The 25787-nt window shown below is 45.9% G+C and overlaps 13 protein-coding genes across 13 annotated transcripts; 5 read left to right on the top strand and 8 right to left on the bottom strand.

Moving 5' to 3' along the window:
- Positions 1–1420: 1420 nt before the first annotated feature.
- On the top strand, positions 1421–2413 carry N7483_004282 (uncharacterized protein; the record flags this gene model as incomplete). The annotated part of the gene is made up of 1 exon (XM_057087719.1): positions 1421–2413. The coding sequence occupies one exon, from the start codon at positions 1421–1423 to the stop codon at positions 2411–2413; it is 993 nt and encodes a 330-aa protein (XP_056947548.1).
- A 350-nt stretch (positions 2414–2763) lies between these two features.
- On the top strand, positions 2764–4195 carry N7483_004283 (uncharacterized protein; the record flags this gene model as incomplete). The annotated part of the gene is made up of 5 exons (XM_057087720.1): positions 2764–2931; positions 2995–3376; positions 3427–3544; positions 3615–3682; positions 3774–4195. The coding sequence occupies 5 exons, from the start codon at positions 2764–2766 to the stop codon at positions 4193–4195; spliced, it is 1158 nt and encodes a 385-aa protein (XP_056947549.1).
- Positions 4196–4238: 43 nt separating this feature from the next.
- N7483_004284 (fungal specific transcription factor domain-containing protein) lies at positions 4239–6422 on the bottom strand (the record flags this gene model as incomplete). The annotated part of the gene is made up of 1 exon (XM_057087721.1): positions 4239–6422. The coding sequence occupies one exon, from the start codon at positions 6420–6422 to the stop codon at positions 4239–4241; it is 2184 nt and encodes a 727-aa protein (XP_056947550.1).
- A 143-nt stretch (positions 6423–6565) lies between these two features.
- N7483_004285 (uncharacterized protein) lies at positions 6566–6862 on the top strand (the record flags this gene model as incomplete). Its single annotated transcript, XM_057087722.1, has 1 exon — positions 6566–6862. The coding sequence occupies one exon, from the start codon at positions 6566–6568 to the stop codon at positions 6860–6862; it is 297 nt and encodes a 98-aa protein (XP_056947551.1).
- Positions 6863–7039: 177 nt separating this feature from the next.
- On the bottom strand, positions 7040–7852 carry N7483_004286 (aspartate/glutamate racemase family protein; the record flags this gene model as incomplete). Its single annotated transcript, XM_057087723.1, has 1 exon — positions 7040–7852. One exon carries the CDS (start codon positions 7850–7852, stop codon positions 7040–7042), a length of 813 nt encoding a protein of 270 aa, XP_056947552.1.
- Positions 7853–10045: 2193 nt separating this feature from the next.
- On the top strand, positions 10046–10957 carry N7483_004287 (uncharacterized protein; the record flags this gene model as incomplete). The annotated part of the gene is made up of 4 exons (XM_057087724.1): positions 10046–10402; positions 10456–10555; positions 10622–10707; positions 10769–10957. The coding sequence occupies 4 exons, from the start codon at positions 10046–10048 to the stop codon at positions 10955–10957; spliced, it is 732 nt and encodes a 243-aa protein (XP_056947553.1).
- Positions 10958–11035: 78 nt separating this feature from the next.
- N7483_004288 (hydantoinase/dihydropyrimidinase family protein) lies at positions 11036–12683 on the bottom strand (the record flags this gene model as incomplete). Its single annotated transcript, XM_057087725.1, has 2 exons — positions 11036–12526; positions 12648–12683. The coding sequence occupies 2 exons, from the start codon at positions 12681–12683 to the stop codon at positions 11036–11038; spliced, it is 1527 nt and encodes a 508-aa protein (XP_056947554.1).
- Positions 12684–13291: 608 nt separating this feature from the next.
- Positions 13292–14377, bottom strand: N7483_004289 (uncharacterized protein; the record flags this gene model as incomplete). The annotated part of the gene is made up of 1 exon (XM_057087726.1): positions 13292–14377. The coding sequence occupies one exon, from the start codon at positions 14375–14377 to the stop codon at positions 13292–13294; it is 1086 nt and encodes a 361-aa protein (XP_056947555.1).
- Positions 14378–15182: 805 nt separating this feature from the next.
- Positions 15183–16732, top strand: N7483_004290 (uncharacterized protein; the record flags this gene model as incomplete). Its single annotated transcript, XM_057087727.1, has 2 exons — positions 15183–15571; positions 15634–16732. 2 exons carry the CDS (start codon positions 15183–15185, stop codon positions 16730–16732), a joined length of 1488 nt encoding a protein of 495 aa, XP_056947556.1.
- A 122-nt stretch (positions 16733–16854) lies between these two features.
- N7483_004291 (uncharacterized protein) lies at positions 16855–17802 on the bottom strand (the record flags this gene model as incomplete). The annotated part of the gene is made up of 1 exon (XM_057087728.1): positions 16855–17802. The coding sequence occupies one exon, from the start codon at positions 17800–17802 to the stop codon at positions 16855–16857; it is 948 nt and encodes a 315-aa protein (XP_056947557.1).
- Positions 17803–18683: 881 nt separating this feature from the next.
- On the bottom strand, positions 18684–18905 carry N7483_004292 (ankyrin repeat protein; the record flags this gene model as incomplete). Its single annotated transcript, XM_057087729.1, has 1 exon — positions 18684–18905. The coding sequence occupies one exon, from the start codon at positions 18903–18905 to the stop codon at positions 18684–18686; it is 222 nt and encodes a 73-aa protein (XP_056947558.1).
- Positions 18906–19995: 1090 nt separating this feature from the next.
- N7483_004293 (DUF3237 domain-containing protein) lies at positions 19996–21519 on the bottom strand (the record flags this gene model as incomplete). The annotated part of the gene is made up of 4 exons (XM_057087730.1): positions 19996–20024; positions 20085–20379; positions 20435–20755; positions 20866–21519. 4 exons carry the CDS (start codon positions 21517–21519, stop codon positions 19996–19998), a joined length of 1299 nt encoding a protein of 432 aa, XP_056947559.1.
- A 1369-nt stretch (positions 21520–22888) lies between these two features.
- N7483_004294 (Rad21/Rec8 N terminal domain protein) lies at positions 22889–25149 on the bottom strand (the record flags this gene model as incomplete). The annotated part of the gene is made up of 5 exons (XM_057087731.1): positions 22889–24581; positions 24641–24775; positions 24837–24977; positions 25033–25069; positions 25131–25149. The coding sequence occupies 5 exons, from the start codon at positions 25147–25149 to the stop codon at positions 22889–22891; spliced, it is 2025 nt and encodes a 674-aa protein (XP_056947560.1).
- Between the last annotated feature and the right edge of the window lie 638 nt (positions 25150–25787).

A 25787-nucleotide genomic window follows, 5' to 3' on the forward strand; every position in this document is an offset into this window, starting at 1 on the left:
CAAACACTAACTGGGCACCAGGGCGGCCCTGGAGTCCAGAAGCTTGGAGGCCTCTGGGTGATAATGACTAACGGTGCGAGACACCCGGGCCCGCGGGCGCCTAGGCATGGACGCCCACGGGCCACGGGGCCGCCTGGAGTGAAGCTCCTCGCCCTCTAAAGCCGTCATTCTCAGTGTGGATTTCACAGGTCCTCATATTCTGCATCTTAGAGGAAACAGAGAGATCGGAAACAAAAGACAGTTCATGAAGCTTTACTGTTTATTGAGGGAAATGAGGAAATGCGCGCATCCAGGCCAGACCTCGAGCAGGAAATGCTGATTATCGGAGATAAAAATCACCAGCGGGGATAGCTCAGTTGGGAGAGCGCCAGACTGAAGTCAACTTCAATCATATAATCTGGAGGTCGTGTGTTCAATCCACACTCACCGCATATCTTTTTTTTAGAATTTCTAATATACAATTAGATGATCCAAAACGAAAAAAAAAGTTCACCAGCGCAGGCCCATGTGCTGAGAGCCGGAATTTTTTTTTTTTTCTACGACCAAACCCGGCCATGGCCCACGCTATCAGAGCTTGGCTAAACTTCGAGGCTCATTTAAGTGATGATCTTCTCGTATGACAGGTGAAATTCTTGATAGATCAATTTTCTGAGTTCAAATGAAACATGTCAAGGTTCAGGTGGAGAAACACAATGGTCTACAGTCCAACTGCGCCCCACTGTATTAGTGTTCCAGATGCACTAAATGGCACCGGAAACTAGGCCCGCCCGTCCCTAAATGCCATTGCTCATGGTACCAAATGGAAGCCCACAGTAGGCATCTGTGCACTGGTCCCCACCAATTTCCAGTCTCTATGCTCATATCCATGTCCATGTGGCTGTTTCAGATTGACTAAAAGATCGATCTTATTTTTGAAATCTCCAGTTTGCAATCAATTCAAGAGAGGGTCTGAACCAAGGATTAGGCCCAGTTCAAGAAACACGAGCATAAAACTGGGAACAAATTTCCAAAATAAATTAATACGATGCGGTTCCACATTATTCGGTGCAGACCCTGTGGTTTTCAAATGCTAGTAGCTCCGATCAAACCTTGGAAGCTTCAGGTTCGGATTAATATACATCCAAGTAGACATACAGTGGTGTAACATAAGTATTTAACCTCGACTACTTTTGGGACCACTTTGAGTCTGACCGCTATTTTATACCGCCTACTATATTAGTACACCGCGTTCTCCCACGCGTAGCGTAACCTGCTGTTATACACAATCTATTATTATTCGAACATATATCGCCTACAGTTATATTGCTATATTATGCCCCCTATACGTGGGAAAAGAGGCCCTGAGCTTGATTGCCTTACTAGGGCTAAGATCTGCGAGCTACATGCTACAAATGGCTGGGGCGCAACTACTATTAAAAAGATGCGCTTTCCCGATATTCCACGCTCAACTATTCAGTATACTCTTACCCAAGAGAAAAATCGTCAAAAACAAGAGAGCCTACCACGCTCAGGCGCCCCAAAGAAGCTCACCGAAGATGATCGTGACCATATATACGAGACTATACAAGAAAACCCATCAATATTAATCAAAGACCTACTTGCAGAGGTTGATTTTAAGGTCCATCGTATGTCAATTTGGCGTTTAACCCATGAAATGGGCCTTCGAAAATGGAGGAAGATGCAAAGGCCTTCCTTAACACCTTTACATGCGGAAAAACGCCTACGATGGGCCCGACAATACCAACATTTTACACCTTCAGATTGGGCCCGTGTCTATTGGTCAGATGAATGTACAATTGAGCGTGGAATTGGCCAGCGTCAAGAATGGAGCTTTATACGCCCAAAAGACCAGCTTTTTCAGCATCCACAAGAAGGGTCTCAGATCCAAATGATTCCAGCACGAGGAAAGCAAATTAAACAGATGTTTTGGGCTGCTTTTTCTGGTCAACCACGTCGATCTGGTCTTATTCCACTTTTTGGAGATCCTACATCTCAACGGGGTGGTGTCTCTTCTCGTACGATTGAAGAGCTTTATAGGTGTGTTTTACCTACCCTTCTTAATAGCCTTGATCATGATGCTATCTTTCAACAAGATAATGCACCAGTACACACAGCTTGGATTGTACGGAACACTCTTGATGACCTAAACTGCGATATTATGGAATGGCCTCCCTATTCACCTGATTTAAATCCAATTGAGAACCTATGGGCTTTACTAAAGGCTGAAATATTGAAGCGTTACCCTGAGCTTATGCACCTACCAAATAACACATCTACATTAGATCTATTGGTTAAAGCTGCGCAGGAAGCATGGGAAGCGTTAGATATTGAGATCTTTAAGCACCTATCAGACACTATGCCCCATAGAGTGGCAGATGTTATCAAGTATGAGGGCTGGCATACTAGCTATTGAGGCCTTAGCATAGGACATGAATTTTGGAGGTTTCTGCATGGCAGTATTAAAAAGTGGGTCCTCCGGTCCGAAAGTAGTCGAGGTTAAATACTTATGTTACACCACTGTATCAATTGCCCAGGTGATCTTCCAAGGCTTATATTGGACCAACAGACTGTGGCTATTATCTCCAGTAGCCCGTTGACTCGATTATCGTTGCATAATGAGACTCGGAGGCATATTGAGTAATCTTTCATCTTCTGGTGTCCTTGAACCCTTAAAAAACTCAAGTGCTTGAACACCTAAATCTCGTTTTTCGCTCAAAATCAATCACAGAAGCGAGAGGCAGACTTCCCAGTTGCGCGGTCATCATGACCCTCAGCATATCGGAGGCAGCTCAAAATGAGGGCCTGCTGGTTCTAGCTGTGGGCTGGATTCTTATTGGTATCCCAGGTATATTGGTCGCTTTACGAGTTTATTGTAAATTGATGCTCTCGCGAGGGTTCGGATGGGATGATGGTGTTTGTGTCTTTTCTTGGGTAAGGATATTGAGAATACCACACCTATTTTCGTCCTCACTAATTCAGCTATCTTTATCCCAGTTGTTACAAATTATCTTTACAGTGCTGGTTACAAAAGGAGTTCAAATGGGTGTTCTTGGAAGACATGTCGAGGACATTGAGAATCAAGCGTCTATTCCCCATAGACTCAAGCTTTTATACATTGGCTTTGTGATAATCATCTTTGGCTGCGTATTCGCTAAAACTTCATTCGTTATCACACTGCTGCGCATAGTGACTCAACCTTGGCAGAAAGTGACATTGTGGTTTATTTTAATCACTATGAATGTGTTGATGTGGCTATGTGGTATTTGTTATCTGGCTCAGTGTCGGCCAGCGGCTGCACTCTGGAACACAAAGTTGTTCGCTGAAGCCCAATGCTGGCCAACCTACATCCTCGAGAATATTGCCATGGTCGCTGGAGGTAGGATTGTGCTTTTGACCATTGGAAATTTGTATTGACCCATCTTTCAGCGTACTCTGGGTGTATGGATTTCATTCTTGCTTTCTTCCCTTGGCTCATTGTTTGGAATCTTCAAATGAAGAAGCATGAGAAGTTTGGAATTATTCTTGCCATGAGCATGGGTGTATTGTGAGTTAAAATAAACTTGCGCTCTCAGTAGTCATTCCAGGGATACTAATATCTAATTTAACGATAACAGTGCCGCCATAGCAGCCTTCATCAAGACATCAAAGCTGAAAAACGTCGCTGCAATCACCGACTTTACGTGTACGCATCCCAGATTCCCGACTCGGCGCCCCTTTTTTTCATCCGCATATTGAAGACTGATTCCAACCCACCATGCTGATTTTTCACTCAGACTACTGCTCACCTATCCTCCTTTGGGCCTCCGCCGAAACAGGCTTGACCATTTTTGCCTCCTCTATCCCTGCCCTTCGCATCTTGTTCGTACGCATGCACTCATCCAGCGGTGATGCAGAGTCTCCCAGAAACTACAACGCCTCCAGGAAAAATCAAAGCACTGCTCGCAGTGCCAACAATGATGACTGCGCCTCTAGGATCAGTCCCTACTGGTCGGAACAGTACTATATGATGGGTGGAGACATTATCACATTGAGTAAACAGAGAGATGATTCAAGTGACAAGAGTATTCTGAGTATATCGGGAATTAAGCAGACGCGAGAGGTGACGATTACATATGAGGCTAGTAAGGGGAAAGTATTGGGGACTCGGAAGGGTGCTTCTCGCAAGAACCTTGGAAAGGTCCTGTATAGGGGCTAGTAGCTGTTAATGATTCTTGAACATTATATCTGGCACCACTAAACTAAATATTTTTCTCCAACAAATTGGCGTATATCCGAAGCGCTTCGCAGAAGACATGCATCATCTCGAACACATGGGTTCCTTTGAGTATCCGAGATAGCAAGCGCACCAGAACCGCACCTATCTGACGTAGATCGCTGCTTTTGATGAATTCCATATTGATATTAGGCACCAGCAAATCAGCTTCCCGCAGAACGGAAGTGATGATTCGAAGGAGCTTCTTCGTGTCATCGTGGAGATCTGTCGGGTTCATAGCAAGGGTCTCCAGCCATTTGCATAGAAATATAGCACACTCAAGGTTGCAAAGCGAGTGAATAGTGCTCCATGTGAGTGTTTGCGTTCTTGCAACATACTCTACGCCGAGACGAACAGGGATAGAAAGGGCGTGGATGGACTGGAGAACGGCATGATAGACTTGAGGTGACTGTGTAGGTACTGGTGCGTTCAGGAAAGCATGCGCTATTATTCCTGGTTGCCATGTCGATAGACAACGGTGGGGACCGAGGTTAAGGTGTAATCTGATACAAGCCATGCGAAAGATTGCGGTCGCATTAAACCCCAATGGACCTTTCGGGGACGATGGCGTTATTGAGGGATCTGAACTGGTCTCCCAGCTTCGTTGCCATCGTCTCAGCGCGGTGTGGAATTTCGTGAGAGATTCATCTGGCAAGGACACCAAATGCTCAGATTGCGACATGCAGCACTCTGATTCCCATGCAAGAAATATTTGCTGGAAAATAGCATGAACAAGAACTAGATTTCCAAAAGACGATAGCCTCGTTCTTTTTCTTCGACTCTGTTTCGAGCGAAACAACTGGGTGTAAGCATCGCCAAATGAAACAGAATGGGGCCACTTTGAGCGAAGAGCCTTCCATTCTGTAGCGCTGGAGGCTTTCCAAAGCTCCTCAGGCCAGGGAAGATATAGCGACCTTAGTTCACTGCTCAGAATTTTGGGAGGAACATTGTATAGAATTGTTTGATTATTCGATAGCATGTAGGCAATAAACACAGTTCGTCGGTTACCCTCTTTCTGGATCCAAGTCTGCCATGATTCATTATCTGAATTATCTTCGTGTAGACAATTTCCGATCGCTCTCAAGGACTGAACTATATTTGCCGTCATTGACAGTGAGTCGCGAAGAAGATTATGATGACCCCAGATCCCAAGGGTCGACAGGATGATCTGAGACTGTAAGACTTCAAACTCGACTTTCTGAGAAGAGTCAAAGGTCTCCACATCTAATCCTGGATGAAAATCAGAGTTGAAGGACACAAGAGCGAAAGAATGATTATCGATTAGTGACTTTGATGCTTTGAAATAACAAGCTGCGCGATCGATCTCAAATCGATATTGTGCACCCATTGCTATGATTGCCAGGATCAAAGATGGTGTCAAATTGGAGATAGATACTGTGGGAAGATGGAGAAAAGGCAGATGCCCATGACTCCCAGTAAAGAATCCCTCAATGTATCGGCAAAATACATACTTCGAAGGGAATATAAAGCCATCCGGAAGGATATGGCGAACTTGTTCAATTTCCGAAATAATAGCATTATAGTCATCTTTTCCAATACGCCAAGGATAGTTAATCTCGGAGCCTTCTGGCCGCTCAACTGGAGTATTGGGCCGCTCCGAAGTGTTTTCCATATCTTGAGAATTGTACCCGTCATTCTGATTCAACGGTGGTAATTGATAATTGCATAGAGACGCGTCGTCGTCTGAATGATGATTATCCGCTATTGTTTCTCCAGAGGCTCCGCTAGTTGACGCCCCCGAAAACGAGAGATATGTCTGCTCTGAAAAGTCGAGTCCAGGAGCTGTGCCACTGGGAAGTCCGAAGGGAAAGGTGAATCCCAGAGAGAATGAATCTTCTAATGCAAAACTGCCGTCCATTCCACCCCACAGGATATTGAGATCGTGGATACTGTCTTCGAAAAATGGTTGTGTAGCATCGGAAGAGACCAAGTCCCTGCTTGGAGCCTCAACTTGAACTTGATGTATATTATGCACCTCGCTCACTTGATCTGTCTGCAGATTGATAAGCCGGGACAGACTTTGGTCGTGTGGATCCATATGCTGGGCAGCTACAGCCGATGTATGTATTGCTAGTTCAAGCATTCCAGCATCGACGTTCGTTTCCACTTCTGTTTCAAGTTGTTGCGCGCCAGGTGTCTTCACTTCCATATGACGTGCGGGATCATCATTTAGTCTCAAGTGCCTGGAGAGTAGATCACTGTTATGCATTCGTCAGACTTCATATCCAGAATCCATCAGGAGATAGCCTTCAGTCTACCGTCTTCCAAATTTCCTATTACAGCGACAGCAAAATGGCTTCTCGCGTGTATCTGTCTTTGGTCAATAACGGCATTCTTAGAGGCTGGTTTGCAGGGATCACCAACGGGTTCGCTCATGTCGAAGTAGATGTTCTCTTCTTGAGAATCGTCTTCGACAAAATTTACACGGCGCCACTTCAATACGCGGTCGCATTATTAGCAGGAGACCTGAAGTGTTGTTCACTTGTCTTGCATATTGAGAAGAAGAGCCCTGGAGCTGGAGATAACCTTGGAAGCGGTCATCGGCAAGACCTGCTTCAAATACCGTTACAATACGTTACATACGCCTAGGAACAAGCGGGCGCGATACACCGGTATTGGCTAGTTGGAAAATGTCAGGTAATGAAATCTGAGTTTAATCGAATCAAGAATAATACTTATTACAGCTGGACATTTGAGGGACATTTGATAATGCTGCGAAGAATGCTGTGCTACTATGAGTCGTTAAACAATGGCGAACGTGATAGTCTAGAGCCAGTTCTGATTCCGCTTCACTCTATCCGCCGAAGACTCTCGATACACACCAGATTTGGCTGTCTGGAGGTTTTCCCTCACGAGCGCAATCAGAAACTGAACTCCTACAGTTACCCCATCTATAATTCTCACACCAGTTCCTTCCACAGCTCTCTCGCAGACAGTTCGTAACTCTGCCATGCCCGCACATCCCAAGAGAACACAGTCAGCGCCGTCATTTTCAACGAGTTGTCTAAGTTTTTGCGTGATATTCGCATAGACCTCGTCTTTAGGCTTTGAATCAAGCTCGAGCACGCCGAGCTTGGCGGACTCACAGCCAGCAAAGTAATCTGCAAAGCCATATGCTGAGACAGTTCGGGAGTGGGTCATCATCGACCGGTCTGATGTACAGATTATCCCCATCCTGTCACCAAGCATACGTGCAGCGTACATTGCTGCCTCCATAATGCCGAGAACGGGTTGTGAAAACTCCTCCTTCAAGACAGCAATGAGGGGATGGTGGCGAAAACATGCGACTACAAATGCATCGTATTGCGATGCAATGGGCTTGATTGCTCTGATACACGCCTCAGTGGACAGCACTGCGTCTGTTTGAGACTCGATTGCAGTTGGCGCGGGGTATGGAGCAGTAAATCCATGGACAATCACGCCTGGAGGCAGGCTAGGTGCGATAGCTTTTAAACAGTCCGTTGTCATGTATTTTGTCGAATTCGGATTGATTAGCAGGATGTTCATCTTGCGATCTGCTGAGGTCCCTGATACACTTGGGATGAATGCATCGTCATCTTTGACTTGAGGGGAGGTCATATTTGCCTGTATTGTTCTCCCGTTTCTACTCAGTGACACAGCCAGCCTTTAAATGTGAGATATGCAGGCTTGTTAATTCAAGCCATGTTTTTTCCCAAGTAATAACATTTGAATGCTATAAATGACTAGTACTAGCAGACTGAAGATTCAGTAATTTATATAAACCTTGGAATATTACAAGTCACAGTGAATACTGCCCAGGTGGGGTTAGCGGGGATGTGCCAGTGGGGGTTTTTACCCCGATTTTCATACTGAACCTGATAAGGATGGTTCAAAATGTTGATCCTAACAAATGATAGCTCTATTCAAATGTTGAACATTGATGCGTCTTGAGAATTGAGTTCCAAGGTTGAGCCTCCAGATGTCTGAGGTCCGAGTCACTCGCACTTTCAATCTATCATCACATCCTACTACTCCAACTTGAAGGTGATTCAGGCAATATTCAACGCCATGACTAACCTTCAAGTTTGGACATCTGGAATGGTACACCCAAAAGTTCTATGTTTACATATGTACACGTCGGCCCTTTATATATCCCGAGGTCCCGAACTTCAAGTTCTGGAACTTGAAGTTTCCCTTTGAGGGTTCCGAGTCCAAGCTGAGCCTGAATGTACATGTAGCCACTGGCAAGCTCGTATACTATAACATCGCATCGAGACACTTTTGGAATGATTTCGCAGGCTTCTTATTTTGCCACAGCCGTCCTTCCAGCCCAGGGCTCCAGCCATATGCAGTCACTGCCAGTGGATCATATTTTGAATCACCTTCCTCCACATGTGCAGGTTTACTCCCCACGAGCTTTTCGTCTGATGATATAGCCAAAAATCGAGTTTTATCTCAACGGTCCCATACTAACTCAGTTGGTTAGAGTGCCCAGGTGGGGTGCTAATAACACCAAATTGGAAGGTCGGGCCCCTCTGGGACCATTTCTTTTGCTATTTTTTTCGATTGATCTATAATTTTTATGAACATCCAAAAGTCCAACCTTGGAAATTTCACAGCTTTTGAAACCTTCAAATTTGAATCATGGATATCCTGCATATGAACATGTAGTTCATGAGTTATAAAACTTATCCAGCCTCCATGGCCAACACCCGGAGACTCGGACGTGGATCGTATGATGGGTGCTGTGAATATTCCAATCTCCACACTCGGAGCTAGGCCCATATTTAGGTACAAACTTGAATGATGCCGATCGGGAACCTTGGAAAATTCAAATGTTTCAAGTGAGTTAACCTTGAAAACTTTTGCAGCTACTACCTAGTTACAATTAAGAATTTAGTAAGCGCGCATGTGGAGAGCATTACGGTACAGCCGTGAGTTCCACGTTCTTTTTGCTCTGGAACGTGAAACCATGGATGGATTCAAATCGGATAATTAACTGTACCTTTGTTCGGCTTTTTCGGCTGTTAGAGCCAAATTGGGTAGCTTCGGGCGAGTTCTCCAGGTGCTTAAATTTAAGTTTCCGGACACAAACTTGAAATGGCAGTCACTCCATGCATACTTGCAGAAAAGGTTAGAATATCCGGGAGTTCATATAGCACCGCGTGTCATATTATGGATTTATTATCCGAAGTTGAGACTCCTCAAAACACTTGGGTTGAATAGAAAGAACCATTTCATTGCAATCATGGGAGATCTAGCTACAATATCATGATAGGATCCCAGGGATAAAACCTTGGAAGCTATAATGGCAAATCCCCGTATTAGGTGAGTAGACCATCATATCTACTGAAGAGCGTCGAATCCAAGATTTTCTGAGGACATAGTACAGATATGGTTGAAGACCCTTCGTCCGGCGATCTACATAGTTTTGCAAGCCTGATGGGGCGGAGCCACGTAGGTATAAGTACATTGCAAGGTTAATCTCCGAGAACATGAAGCAATCGCCCCACCGCCAAGGAAAGTCTCAATTGAAGAATCCGGAATCAGCCAATTATATGGAGAAACTGTTCGAGCAATATACCAAGGGGTAGTTGATCCGACGTTCTATGTGGATTTTGAGCAATTAGACTCAAGCGGGGACTCAGAATAAAGCAGTCGTCACGAAATGGTGGATGGATCTTTGCTGCCGAAATATGACCGAGGAGACATTGATATAACAGCTCTCACTGGCAACACAGGTCTGAAGTCCTCTATTTCTATCCAATTCACACTAGATCAGACCAAAGACAGCGTTTAGCAATCATCAAGATGCCTACCATTCAACATATAACCTCAGCTGCTTTCATGGCCCTTGCCTTTCAGATGACCTCTGCCTTGTCCACTCAGGAAGCTAATGTCACCGTCACCAACTCGACTGCATGTGCCTCAGTTCATATGATCCTGGGACGGGGCAGTACTGAGACCGTGCCCGGTTCTTTGGAAAGTCTGGTCACCCTGGTCACTGCCGACTTTCCAGAGGCCAATTACGAGAACATTGACTATCCGGCTACTGATGAGACTACCAGCGACAGCTATTTTCTCGGCCGTGTGGCTGCCGCTAAGCAATTAATTGCCTACCGGGAGAAGTGTCCTGAGTCGAAAATTGTTGTTCTTGGCTACTCTGAAGTAAGTTCTTCAAAGGTATGAGTGAGGCTCCACGTCATCTGACAGTCGACTAGGGTGCATTGTGTATCGATGATGCTATCACAGGTAGCAGTGGAAATGAGTATCTTGGCAACGTTTCTCAGCCCCTTGTACCCATTGATGTGACACAGTCTGGTGAGCCTTTCCCTGTCTGACTTTTACCATCGATGTAAAAGGCTTTTTTCTAACTCTCTACGACAGTAACTGCTCTCGTCCTCTACGGAAACCCTCGCCACATGCCTTACCAGCCCTACAACGTGTTCAATCTGACTCAAAATGTTACTGGCGTATGAACTTTAAGCCCATGTTCGTTTTTATGCTCGTCGCAGAACGCTAATTATGTTCTAGAAATACCCCAAGACTAAGGAGAAATTGGCTTACTTCAACAAGGCTATCGGCTCCGCCACTGCTGACTACTGCAATGTCAACGACATTGTCTGTGCATCTGGCACCAGCCTTACTGCCCACGAGAGCTACACCGATGTTTGGAACTATGATGCTGCTGCATTCATCAAGTCCAAAATCCTCGGTAACTAAGTCTAACCGACGAGCGGATGAAGAGTACCCAAAAAGGATGAATCAAATGCCTTAAGAATATTGTCGTTTTCTCTCCAATCATACATCAGGTTTGGGCAGCCAGAAATCTCTTTCGCCCTCAACCATGCCTTTTGGAAGCTGGCCAAGCTTGCCGACAATAAGATGCCCATTCTCTCGCTTAATGAAGTTTCCAAATCCTTTTGTACCAGTAATGCTGTTCTGGTCTGCGTTCCAAACAATCTCACCACGTAAAATTGTGAGTCGGGGCCAATTCCTGACATGCATCCCTTCAAATGGAGTATAATCGACATCATGATGTAGATTCTGTTGAGAAATGACTCGCCCACCTTTACCCTGCGGATGCCAGATAACGAGATCGGCATCGTATCCGGGTAATATGCACCCTTTCTGTGTGAGACCGTACAGCCTAGCCGGATTACCCGATGTAAGCTGCACAAAGCGAGCAAGGCTAAGTCTTGCCTGGTTCTTTGGGAGACATCCCTCGGATTCACTGAAGAGTAGAGAAAGTCTGGTTTCGATTCCTGGAATTCCCTTGGGGATTTTGCTGAACTTCGGAATTCCGTTAATGATACCAGCTTTCTTTCCCTGCGGATGATTATACTTGGTTGGAGCGTGGTCGGAGGAGAAAACAGTAAAGGTATCATTGGCAATTCCACGCCAGAGAGCTTCCAGATCTTCCACGTTGTGACGCAGAGGTGGAGAACAAACACCTTTTGCGCCATGAAAATGGTCATGCTCTTGGTTTGCTAACTTATTGGAGAGTAGAAAGAGGTAATGAGGACATGTTTCTGCATGAACTGGAAGCAATTTCGTTTGAGCGTCTCTGATGTGCTTCATTGCTCCGTCTGCAGATACATGAACCAGTAAGATGGGAGCATCTACTAGTTCTGCCAGCCTTATAGCGCGATACGATGCTTCATCTTCCGCAATTTTTGGACCCGCGATTGCATGGAAGAAAGGTGCTGTATTGCCATTTCGTTCGAGGCCTTGCACCAAAAATTGAATCATATCTCCGTTTTCTGCATGAATCATTGTTGTCATTCCAAGGGCTCGACAGGCGAGTAATGTATCGAGAAGCTCATGATCAGAAAGTTCATACAGCTCGTATGTCATATAAAGCTTCACACTGGTGATCCCTTCTTCCTTGGCGATTCTGGGTAACTCTTCCTTTAATATTTTTTCATTTGGCTTGGTAATGATGAAATGAAATCCGTAATCACAATAAGCTTGTCCTCGAGCTTTTCCGTGATACTCCTCAAGAACAGGGAACAGTGTCTTCATCTCTTTGGTCTGCGATGTGAATGCTAGGACAGTTGTTGTGCCGCCAGCGATGGCACTGCGCGTACCAGTCTCCCAGCTGTCTCCAGTTGGAGCATTTATTTGGGCGAGATGAACATGAGAATCAACACCCCCAGGGGTAATGTAAGCTCCTTCTGCGTCAATTATCTTCGTTTCAGGGCCCTCAGGCAAGTCGTATCCTATGAGTGATATTTTCCCTTTCGAAATTCCAATGCTTTGACCAGCGGGAAGAACTCCGCTCTCCGTCACCTATACAAGTCAGTTTTCCACCAGAAACGGTCATATCCTACTATCACATGGAGAGTAGTAGTTGTAGCGAAGGTACGTATGAATTATGAAATTGCTGGAAGCTGAAAATGAAAGAACTCACAATAAGACCATTCTTGACAATAGTATCTAAACCCATGCCGGCTGCCCAGGTGGTCAAATTCAGATGAAAAACTAATTATTTGCAATATTCAACTTGAAGATACCAGGTGAACCATCCAAAGATAGTTCAAATATTCGGATCAAATCATATCGAGCCCCCATTTTTAATCCATGAATCTGCCATATCTCCAGCTGATACGTCGTGCTGATACGTCGTGCTTAGACTTGAAGTATTTACCCCGAAATTCTCCTCATTCTTATCTTACAATCAGATTACACAGTAAATTACCCCAACTTTACACGACACGTATCCGAACGTCTCCACTTGATAGCGCCCGGCCATCAATACGCTGCTATACACAGGCCATCTCCAGGGCTCCGGGGCTATCTTACATGTCTTACTTCCCAGTCGCTGGTTATTCTACTTGAATAAAGACGCCTTGACTAAACTTGAAAGAGCATGTCTTATTCCGGGTCAGAATTAGGCGATATCGTGGCATTTCATAATCTATTACAAGGTTGTATGCACATGTGTAATGCCAGGAAATAACGATATGTCCGAATTGGTCTGATCTATAGACCTAAAAACAAAGCCTTGAATTGAAGAAAAATGCATACACAGTAGACTCAAACAAAATCTCAATCTTACAGCAGATCTGGCTCAATAACCCCAGTGCGCTCAATGATAGAATGGTAATGCTCTGGTCTCCGATGCTTCTCAAAGGCAAACACCGTACTCTTCAACCGAACACAATCCGCCAGGTCGATAGTAGCAATCACAAGTTCATCTTCCTTCGTCTTCGCCTCTTTTATAATATGACCAAGAGGATGCACAATAATAGTTCCACCAACCAAGGGGTTTCCATCTTCCGCGCCCGTCTTGGCCACATTAATGCTGAAGCAAGCATTCATGTAACTATTTCCTTGACAGGAAAGCTTGTGGTGTTGCATAACCAAGTCTTCCGCATCTTCAGGACTCATATCCACAGCATGACCACTACTTGTAGTCTGGAATGCAGTCGTATTGTACCCACAGCACAAGATCTCCATCCCTTGCAATCCGTATACCCGCCATGCTTCGGCCCATCGGCGGTCATTGCAGATCAGCATCCCAATGATGGGATCGCCTTTGCCTGTAAAATCCTGATCTCCATCAGATTCAGAATTCTTCTTCAATGCACCTTCGATAAGGCCAGGCGCTCTGAATGCAGGGAAGCCAAGATCGCCGGGGCGGAAGTAGCGCTTCTCCAATTGTTGATAGGCACCGGGTTCAGTCTTGGGCTCTACAGAACCAGGAAGATGAACCTTGCGGTACTTTGCCACAATCTGATTTCTCTGAGCAGAATAATACACACTAGAATTGTAGTCGATATGTGATCCGTCAGATTGAAGGCTTCGCTCCGCATACCCAACATAAACATCAATCCCAAGGGATCTTGCATGATCGAAGAGCGGTTTCACATTTGGAGATTGCTCGATACCACCCTTGCTGGAATCTTCAACATCGAAGTACTGGTCCAGCTCGTTCTCCTTCAAGAGCCACCGAGGAAAGAAAGTAGTGAATGCGAGCTCCGGAAAAACAGCCAATTTCACTCCTTGTTCCGAGGCTTGATCCAAAAGTGAGAACATCCGCTTAAGAACATCTTGTCGAGAATCTGCCAGATGAATAGGGCCAAGTTGGCAAGCAGCCACTGTAACTGTTCTGGGAGATGGAGTCGTGTTGGAACTCATGATTTTCGATGTTCATGATTTGAAATGAGTGCGTGTCTCGATCGATCAACGTGATGGCATCAATTTCACTGCGCGTTGTAAGATATAGCCTTGCAAGAGCTCAAGCTTGAGACAAAATTGCTGTGGGAATCAAAATCGGGGTTGAACCCCCGCATACAATCGATATCAATCCCTTATCTCGTTTCTACTCCAACGGAACTCGGTTTCGGGATTCATCAGACCCCGCTAGGTGGGGTAGTTATGATAAGATCTTCTTTACAATCAACTGGTTTCAACTGGTACTTTCTCGACACTTGAACAAGACGAAAACTCTCAGCTGGAAACTTATGTGGCTGACTAGTCTGGGGTACTTATAGAATATGCTTATAGTGATACATGTATACTATCTACTCATTGAAACCTCCATCGAATACCTATACTCCAAGTCTCTTATTACTAGAAGAAGATTAGGCCAGCTGGCTCGTAGCTGCGTGCTACACTGAGACTTTCCTCGAAAAAAGAAGTTGTAATCTGGTTATGGCTCTAGATCCAGAAGGTTTTAGACCGCACGTATAGAAACATCTGAAAGACTATCAACCAATGGACTCGGATTGGCTGTACAATTCGTCGTTATCTTTTGGAGCAGACTCGGAGACGATCATCATATTCCAATATACTTGATCATTCAAAATATCCATACAAAAGCCCGCCTGTTTTCCTCTCAAATTTGCTCTATCTACCACTTAGTGATCCTGGTTCATAATAAAGACAACTTAATATAGACCAAGCAGGTACTATACGCGGGTTACGGGTATCCCAAATCAAAATGCATCCTGATCACCTAGTCCAGGATGAGGAGAAATCAATTCAATCCAATAACTATGAGGACTCCAGTGTTTACGAACCCCTTTCGATTCGCAAGTATGCTGCGACCAGAGTGACCTCCCTCAAGCCGCCTATGGCAAAGGTGCCTAATCCTGTCAAGCTACTAGCAATGTTGAATAAAAAACAATGGGCTTTCTTTATGGTCTCATTTTTTGCATGGTCATGGGACTCCTTCGACTTCTTCACCGTATCTCTTACTGTCGATGATCTGGCTGAATCATTCAATAAATCAACAACCGATATCACCTGGGGTATCACCTTGGTCCTGATGCTACGATCCGTTGGTTCAATTATATTTGGCATCGCAGCCGATCGATATGGAAGAAAATGGTACGCATAACTAGTTTGGGAGAAGCCATCTACTGGCGCTTACACTGACTCGCAATTTTTAGGCCCTTTATCGCCGCACTTATCTTATTCATCATCCTAGAGCTTGCAACTGGCTTCTGTCAAACATATAAGCAGTTCCTCGCAGTTCGTGCTTTATTTGGAATCGCGATGGGTGGTCTCTACGGGAATGCGGCAGTCACTGCTCTAGAAGACTGTCCCGTTGAAGCGCGCGGCCTTGTAGGAGGCTTGATGCAACAAGGATACGCTTTTGGATACCTCCTCGCGACGGCATTCTCTCGCGCTCTGGTAAACACAACCTCTCATGGTTGGCGACCATACTTTTGGTTCGGCGCCTGTCCACCAGTCCTTATAATTATCTTCCGCCTCTCTTTACCCGAGACAAATGCATTCAGAAATCGACGTGAGCTGCAAACCGGACAGGGGAATCTAGTAGCGAAAACATTCATATCCGAGGGAGGGAGGGCACTAAGAGACCACTGGCTCGTCTTTATTTATCTGGTGCTATTATCCACCGGCTTCAACTTCATGTCACATGGCACCCAAGATCTATACCCAACGATGCTTGAAAACGAGCGAGGTTTCTCGGCCGACGCTGTTACTGTGACCGAGGTTATTGCAAACTTAGGCGCAATGACCGGTGGTGCGACAACCGGTTATTGCTCACAAATCTTCGGCCGACGATTCAGCATTCTTGTTGTTTGTGTCATCGGTGGGGCTCTTCTATACCCATATAGCTTCGTGAAGACCGAGGCAGTGACTGCTGCGGCGTTCTTTGTCCAATTCTGTGTTCAGGGTGCTTGGAGCGTCATGCCTATATACATGATGGAGCTGGCGCCGAGCTCGTTCCAAACTTTTGTTGTTGGGTCAGCCTATCAGTTTGGGAATCTTGCCTCCTCAGCTTCGTCGACTATCGAGGCTACACTTGGAGAGCGTTACCCTCTTGCTCCGCTTGCTCAGAGCGATGGCTCCGTTGTAGCCCGCTATAATTATGGAAAGGTTATATGTATTTTCATGGGAGCGATTTATGCTTACAGTGTGCTGTTGATCATTGTTGGACCTGAAAAACGGGGCTATGATACTACCAATGTGGATGATGATTCGAATATAGCCCAGACCATCATGCGTGAAAGAGATATTTGAGAGCTAAATAACCGATACATATTGACTCGGAGTCAATCTTGAATGACCATTTGAGCCATGAAGGCAGTTCCCAACTGATATAAGAGCCACGGGCATCCGAGCCATCAGAATTGAAATCAAAACTATTGTTGACTCTGCTCAGCTCGGCTTCGCGCATACGCCCGAAGTTTCTGGATTGCACCCTCCTCATTCTCTGAATTAGGGAGTATACCCGTGGCGTGCTCTAAAAGTCCACCTTGCTGATTGTTGACCTCTCGATAATGCCCCTCCCAGCTGTAGATTACGTCGCCATTTCGTTGCTGGTCCGCAAATAGCAAAACCACACTTCGAGCGACCACATCTGGACTTTGCATGGCAACGCCGATTCTTTCAAATAATGGTGAATATGTTGTGATAATTCCTGTATTTGTCCAGGATGGAGAGATGGCATTGATTCGGACCTGTTCACCGAGGATTCCGACCAAGCCGCGAATCATACCTAACACCCCGTGCTTGGATATGGTGTAGTCTGGTGTAGTGAAATTCTGGAATGAACTTGCAGAAGCGGCGAGCACGATACTTGCAGCACCTGCTGTTTTGTGAGTACCCAGCTCAGTCATGTAGGCTTTTGCAAGATGAATGGTATTAATCACCGCAGTGAAGTTGACGTCGATCGTGCGATAATTCGGTGGCTGTAGTTGGCCAGCTTCGTCAAGCTTCACGTCCAAGAAGTCTTCACTTGGGGAAACCCCGGCATTGGCAAAGACATGATCAATGCGACCTTGCCACTTTTCCGCTTCGACAAATAAGTTTCGCAGGCTTTCCCACTTGATCACATTGACTTCGAGGAATTTGAGCTTATCAGTCTCCTGAAACGGAGGGTTTGGCGTGCTCATATCTCCCACCACGACATATGCGCCCAGATCAAGACAAAGTTGCGCAGTGGCTCGACCAATACCGGCGGATCCCCCTGTTTCGATTAGTGAGGCTCCTTTTTTCATAGACAACAGATAGTACACACCGGTAATCAAGATGACTTTGTCCTGGATACTACCCGTCAAAGCCTCATCGGAAATAATAAGGTTCTCCATGTTGTTATTAGACCTATGAGGTAAAAAAACCGTTATAAAAACCCAGTGTTTGACAAATAAATTAGAATGATTGGTGTGAATTCAAGCTTCAATGTGTATTGAGTGACCCCTCTCTCTGGCTTTTATGTGAGATTGACGCGTCACACGAGGTACGCCTGGGATTATGTGCCGAGGAGTTCCGTGATGTGAATATTGACCATTACAGCTTAGTGCAGGAATCATTGGATCAAACAGGACCAAGCATAGGGAATACATAACTTGACATCCTGGAAGATGCCTAGGCTCCATCATATGCAGTGGGGGTCAAATAGCGGGGGCTGCGGGGCCTCGAGTCAGCCCGACAACCGAGATTGAGACTAAACTCACTAGAGACTCACTAGAGAGTCTAAGCTCTGCGGGGTCTTCCAGTTTAAGTCCTCAAGTGCGAGAGTGCGAGAGAATACCTCGTCAAGTGCACATGTGCACCCTGTGTACGTATAACTCGGCTTGAATAACCGATCAAGATGCGGACCAGGAAATTGAAGCCCCCACTTCTGTAGCCTCGTCGATCCTTTACTGGTGTCATTGAAACAGCGATTCATTTCACCCATCTCGTGGTGACTTTGCAACGATTTCATCGCAGTCAGTAGGCTGTTAGATGTCGGTTCAAGATGAGACCTGATTTCGAACACATTCTCTTTCCACTGGCCCATGTCATACTACAGGACTCCCTCTTTAAATGGCAAACCACGAATCCGCTGAAGCTGGACTGTGGTTTCTTTGATTCAATAACAACAACATCGCTAAGACGAATATCATTAAGTAGATGATTCAAATTCGGAGGATCGGGAGCCGCTCCACTTACTAGTATTCTGACCATCGGCCCGAATCTTCTATTATTATTAAACGTTCGCATTCATATGTGCTGCAGTCTGCGAGATGACATCTAAGCCATAAGATCCCGCGCCCGGGAATGCAATCATAGCATTGTGATACTGCTCCATTCGACCATCGATAGACTTGCTGTCATCATTTGATTGTCTCAGGGGTCTTTTGTGTTCCTCGTTTAGTAGGGGCACTTGAGTCGAGAGGAAGTCATCTCGTCCTTCAGGGCACACACCCATCCTACGGTGTAGGCGCTGGGATCCAACTGCTGAACCAATTTTCAAGGTCTTTTCTTAACTATACCAGTTGATGGTTCATGCCAGTGATCTTATCCGAGCCCCTAGTGCACAAAAAAACAGGTGGAACATCACCTTGGAATCAGAAATCGTCAAACATGAATTTGACTACACAATGTGTAGATTTAGTTTAAGAATGAAGGAAATTTTTGATATTGTGTACAACTAGAACAGACCAGAGTTGTCCTATCATCGATATCCTGATTTCAAAATTTGAACTTGAATTTTCAAGATTCAAACATTTGAATATCGTATTGAAATTTTCTTCAATACCAGTTGACTCTTTCACTGTTCTCGGTATTGCTATGCAGGTGAGTGGATACCGAAATTATAACTTTGGAACGCTAAAACTCATCTATAATACTCGATACGGGCCAGCTAGTATCAACACCAAGGCGTGACATTTTTCAACCCTTGAAAGTTTCAACCTTGGACATCTGGAAGGACATGGATGTATTGGAGCTAAGTACCTCCTTTGAACACATACTAGATCTTCTAATCTATGTGAGAGAACATTCAAATTGGAAAATAAGCTAAACACTTGAATAAATCACAAATAGATCAACATCTAACGACGGTCAAAGCAAAATTACGTGAGCTCATGAAATCGAGTAACCAAACGGAAATTTAGCAAGAAGCAAAGCTCAAAAATTCATAATATAAAGATCACAATAACAAACTCTCAGGGAGTGATCGGGACTAACAGTGAACGCATACATCAATCGCGTCATGGTATCCAGGACCCAGAGCCCATAGCGGAGAACAAGTTCAGATAAGAGATACATAGAATAGAAGAGGACTGGAAGAGCAAAGTCGAACGAAGAAAGACGACTTGCTAGATTGGGAATTCGCGTGACCTCGCGACGGCTCTGGAGACAAATTCATCCGGACGAAAAAATAAAGTAACAATAAAACCTTGGAAGGACTGATCGTAATAGCGCCATGGAAAGCAGACTGAAGAAAACACCATTTTCCCACACTAAAATAGAGAACACGCTTAAGAACGACACAATAGTGAAAATATCATGTAAGTTTAGTTGACACGGAACGCGTCGAAGATAACTGTATAGGGAATTAGTACGTTGTGGCATGGAAGATGTTGTGGGACTTGATATGACATACCTTCTTGACCGCGACGGCAGCCACTGCCAATCCACATCAGAGTGTTGAGGAAGGTGAAACGCTCATCTCCAGTTTCCATAGAGAGGTTGATGCGGTACTTGTAGCTACCGGGGTTGATACCATCGGCGAGACCCTGGTCGTTGACCTTCTCGAGAATGTCCTTAGCACCAGTGAGCCAACCTTCAGCCTTGACCATGATGAAGGCCGGAGGATCCTCGGCAGTCTGGAGGAGGTAGTTTGCGCGAAGTTTGGTAGTCTGGTCCTTGGTGACAATCTGTTCGTCTTGACCGCCGGGCTGTTTGTGATGTTAGAATGGTGGAACAGTATGCATGAATACTCCAGGAACTTACCAAGACAATACCCTTACCCCATCGACCAGCCCACTGACCACCAACAAACGAGACCCATTCGCGGTGACCCCAGATGCTCTGACCCACAGGAACCTTAGGGTTCAACTTGATGCTCATACGGAAATCAAGTTCGAGTGTAGGAGCGGGGATCTGGAGCGAACGTGCAACATCACCCTCGGGGAATGTGTGAAGTAGGTTATTGGCAGGAATAGAATCCTTCATGACACTGAGATAGGTCGGACACTCCAATAGATGCTGACGCTGACGGCTGGTGTTCTTTGCGCGGACTTGCTGGCAGTATATACATTGCACTGACAAACACTGCGATCGAATTGTTAGCTTCGCTCCAATCTGAATTTTTGACACATGCGAGACCGAAGCAGGTGAAGGTATACACCCGATACAGAAGTATGTCATGAATAATTACATACCTTGTCCTCTTCTTTGGCGCGGAACTCAACGAAGGCAGCGTGTACATCATCCAATGGGGGCGCCGGCAGGCTAGAAGTATTCGGCTTGGACTTTGATTTCGGGGTAGGACGCGGCGGAGGAACAGATGAAGGCGCCGAACCGGGAGGGACGCTGACAGGCGGCGGGCCTGGGGTTGCCATCGGCGGACGGTTTAGGTTGGCTAACGGGGTGCCGATCGGAGTCGCATGAGGATTGACACCATTTCCCATCAAGGTACCGTTTGGTGTTGGGATGGAAGGGCCTGTTGGGCCGGGAGCAGTAGCTGTCGGACCATTGGGGGGTACCGGGGTATCCATTGGTAGGACCGATGCCATTAGGGGCTTGGGCAGCCTGGGCGGCTTGTGGCGCGTTAGGGTGACCACGCAGGCCAGGACATTCCAAGAGGTGTTGTTTCTGTCGCGAAGTATTCTTTGCGCGAATTTGCTGGCAGTAGATACACTGGACCGAGAGACACTAGAATGCAGAACACCCAAAAACGCGGGTTTTCCGTATGTTAGTGACGCTGGTGGTGGGTTTGAAATATTACGAAATACGCAGTCACGCACCTTGTCATCTTCCTTGGCGCGGAACTCGACAAACGCCGCGTGCACCTCCTGGTCGACGGTTCGACCCATGATGAAAGAGGTCAAGAAAGAGAGAAGAGCCCAAAAGGATCAACGATACAAAAACGCGATAAAACGCGAGGGGGAACCTGGGGAAGGAGATGATGAAGGGTGGGGGGTAGTTGAGTTAGGGGAGAGAAAAGGAAGAAATGGAAAGACCAAGACGAGAATACGAGTGGCGCGTTACTTGTTGACCTGCGCGTAACTATGAGTCCGGTTCGGAGTATTTCAGAATGTGTATCGTGTGTACTGTGTACTCATCATTTTACACCGCAATAATAACTGCAAAATAACTTACCAGTATTTAAGATCAAGTTTTGATAGAAAATTTTCATTTGAATGAATATTTGGAAAGTTGTACAATCAAGATTACTGACTATTTGGCGAGGTGAGAGATTTCCGACACATCCATGATTACGCATCATCGCCAAGCGGGCGTCAGCTAACTATAGGCAACTTGGTATGCGAGCTAAACAGCAAACAAGATTGTTCTTCAATGTTTTCAAGCTTCAATTTTAATAAGATACAAATAGATTAGGGTACCAGGACTATTAGAATTCGTAGTCCTTCTCAATATCTGATATCACAACAACTAGTCAACTGGTTCTTACCTTAATAGACGCCAAGCTCCAGCACGTTCCCGGACGCGCTCGGTTAAAACACCCCTTCTAGACGCACAATCAAGAAAAAGGAATGGGAAGAGGCATATCAATTGATACATAGGCCTTAAGGGGAATATTGTTGCGAAGTCTTATCTATCAATATCTAATAATTATCTCGCAATTCCATCGATATCTACATGGTCAAAGAGTTGGATCTATAGATCGGTTCAGGTATGCCAGTATTGTTACTGAAGCGTTTTTCCACCTTGTTCTGGTATCCCGTACTCCATACTCCATTACTCCATACGCGATACTGAGAGCCTTACGGGTTCCTGGTAAGATTGCCCGCGTAAACAATGCCCAGCACTTTTATATACTTCAGATGTCAAAATCTACTACTGCTAATACACTCGGGATTCAACATTTCAACCTTGGATCTCATTCAACCTCGCCGGTGAGCATCAGATAAGTACCTACAGTGGGTAGTACCAGTTGACGCACAATTTTCGCACTTCCTGATGTCATCATCATACTACTACTGCTACCTAGTAAAGGTTCTAATTGATAAATTTCGAAATAAAGGGCGAGAAAAAAAATTAGCATAAATTTGAAATAAGCTAACTCACTGGCATCCTAGAAATAATAAAATGCATGCTAGATCAATCTTGAAGAAATAACCAGAAAAATAATAATGAACCCTCCCCTAATCACTAGAACGCCGATTTCCCCAAATGAATCTCACTCTGAAACGGGAGCAAGGCCATACCCCAGGCACGGCCCTACATCCGCATGAAGATTTCTCCATAATCATAACGCTGGCCCCAGACTTCAGCGCCCGCATCTCGATAAGGGTCCTGCTCCACGGTAAGGACTCCCTTCGTCGCAAGCGTGAGCACATTCATAAGACCCTGCGTAGCAACAGTCCGGGACGTCTGTTTAGGCGGCAGTAACTCCGAAAACGCCAACATGGGCTTATCACCACTATCACCGCTATTTTCCTTCATTTTCACGTGATCTTGAATGAAATCGAAGAAATTCAAACTTTCTTGATCGAGTTGTCCGGCTAGGTGTTGAATCGCCGAAGCACGTCGTGAGAGTGCGCCGATGTCTTCGTTATCTGTTGCAAGCTCGCCTTCCAGATATCGCGTAATTTCGAGGTCTTCGTCAAGACCATCCAGCGCGTTCTCGATACCAAGGACTGATAAACTGCTTTGTCTCTCGTGAGGATCAAGGTATCCACGGCCCGAGAGGGGACTGGCACTGGTAAGACGGCCTCGAGAACGTCCCTTCATTCCGATACCTGATGCTTGTCCGTGGAGGCTGGGATCCCTGAGTCCTGTGCTTCCCAGTGCGGCTGAGAAGTCGCCGATACTACCCAGACGCCCCAGTCGAGAGCTGCGTGCTGAGGTGGTGATGTTCCATGGCATCTGGGATGAGTGTTCATCTAGTACGCTCGAAGGTCCCTGACGACCATATTCAACATCGACAGAGTCGGGTAATTTACCTTGGATACGAGCTTGATGAGGCGTGGTAGTCACACTTTCTCCACCAGGGCGATAACTCTCGTTGTTGGTACTCGATTCTTCATGATCCTCGAAGAACATGTCGTAGAGTGCTTCGCCGGAAAATTGTGCCAGAGGGTGAGGTTTCTTTTGTAAACCCAAGCCAACACCCACAGACCCGATGCCCTGCCCGAAGACGCAGAATACAGCGTTCTTCTTGGTGATAGTCTGCAACTTGTTCTGCTGTTTTTGCTTCGATGCGATTGCCATGTTTTCAATATACCCGTTGTTCCATTGAGCGAGTTCTGAGTTGCGCAGCGTTGTCGTATTATCTGGATCAATGTTTTTTGTCACTCGAGTCCTCTGGCGACGCTGGCGATGGATCACAGGTTCGACTTCCTCCTCTGCTGGTTGTTCCTGGTTCGGGACTGGCTCCTCGCCAGGGAGCTGCAGATCTTCCTGTTCTGCTCTAACAGGAAGATCAAGATCCATCATGTCTCCCCCAACATTGTCATTTCCAGGAAGTGGGATCTCATCGCCTTGATTCTCGCTTCCATGAGTACTCAGCTTTCGTCGTTTCCGCGGTGAGAGATGAGTGACATCAAGTTCAACGAGCGCACCAGTCTCATCAAACTCGAAATCAGGCTGGAGTAAGATACCTGCCTCTTCTTCCGGGCCTTCATCTTTGGCAGGACCCCCGAAGAGGCCACGCTTTCGAGAAGGCGACAATTCATTATCCATTCCAATAAATTGCGAATTGTGAATCAGATCATCCGAGCCAAGATCAAGACGCACGCTGGTATGAGAGGCACTGGAATGGCTACCAGGAGGAGATTTTGTCCAGAGACCGGAACGCTGGGTCAAGTCGGCTTGGTTTCCAATGTCGAATAAAGAGAAATCAAAGTCCAAACCAGGGAGATTTGTCTCTGGAAAGAATGATGGATCGTACGGTAAGACTAGAGTGCTCGGCCTGTACGAGGTTGATTAGCGCTGCCTTGGTATTTGAATGAAGGCGCTGATGGTTCATACTTCGTCTGTCCGACACTTGGATCCAATCCTCCTCCCGGAATGAGCTTCAGCGTGGAGATCATTTTATCATGCATTGTCTGCGTGTCGAGGAGAGTGTAACCACACTGTTGATCGTAAACCCGTGAAACGCCGTACCTGGATTCAGAAGTACGTTAGTTGATCGAACTGTGTTGAGTTGATTTCCCGGGCACCATACAGCAAATTTCCTTGCAATCGCAACGCCATAGGCGCCTGAGGGTTGACTATCACTCTGCACGCTTCGGGGACATCGACATCGAGAATCGCCTTTCGATTGACTCTTCGAGTAATGGATCGCGAACCAAGTGTCGCGACGAGCCTGTGAGTGTGAGCCGCTTCCTTGCAAGAACAGGCAAGCTTCGAAAATTACTTACCAGATCGTTGCGACCCCATGCTCCGGCGACGTGAGGACTATAGCAGACTTTAAGCATCATCTTCTCGCTTCCTCCATGAGCTGTTGAACGGGACTTACTTTCATGGCTGTAGAACATACTGGCGAGTCTACAGTAATGGATCCACACTTGCTGCAAAGAGTAATGATGGAGGGTCAATGGGTACTGTGAGTTGTGTCAAATAGATGGGGTAGAGACCATCTGGATGCGAAGGTAAGTCACTCGTTAGAGAGCTTCAGGTCCGAGGTAGTAAGAGGAGCTGTGTGGATGATAGGAAATGTCTCAGGGTGATGGAGGGTTCAGCAAGTACCAACCACAGGAGATAAATGCAGTCAACGATTGAGGGGAGGATATGATCATGAAATTTATGGAGAGTGAATTAGAGGAACCGGTGGTGAGAGAAAGTGAGAGATGACACCGAGTCACAACATGTTTGCATGATGCGTGCCAGACAACAAGCTTGTTCCATCCCAACTCAGCAACTTGAACACTAGCCGTCTCGCTTTACAATATTTGATACGGCCCTTTCCATAATATCATAGCGCCAATAGATGCAAGTCAATAGTTATAAATGATTTATATTGCGAAGAAATTTACTTTTTTAGTGTCTGAAGTGTCCCAAAAGCATGTCTACTATACCAAATAATTCGCAGATGGAGCAGGGGCTTGGCAATATATGAGCCGAATATAAAGAACCGGAGGAGAGGGGGATAGAAAAAGAGGGAAAGAGACGATCA

This window comes from Penicillium malachiteum (assembly GCF_028827825.1).
Source record: "Penicillium malachiteum strain IBT 17515 chromosome Unknown utg000002l:1.0-8849297.0:1.0-8852440.0, whole genome shotgun sequence".
Classification (NCBI taxonomy): domain Eukaryota; kingdom Fungi; phylum Ascomycota; class Eurotiomycetes; order Eurotiales; family Aspergillaceae; genus Penicillium; species Penicillium malachiteum.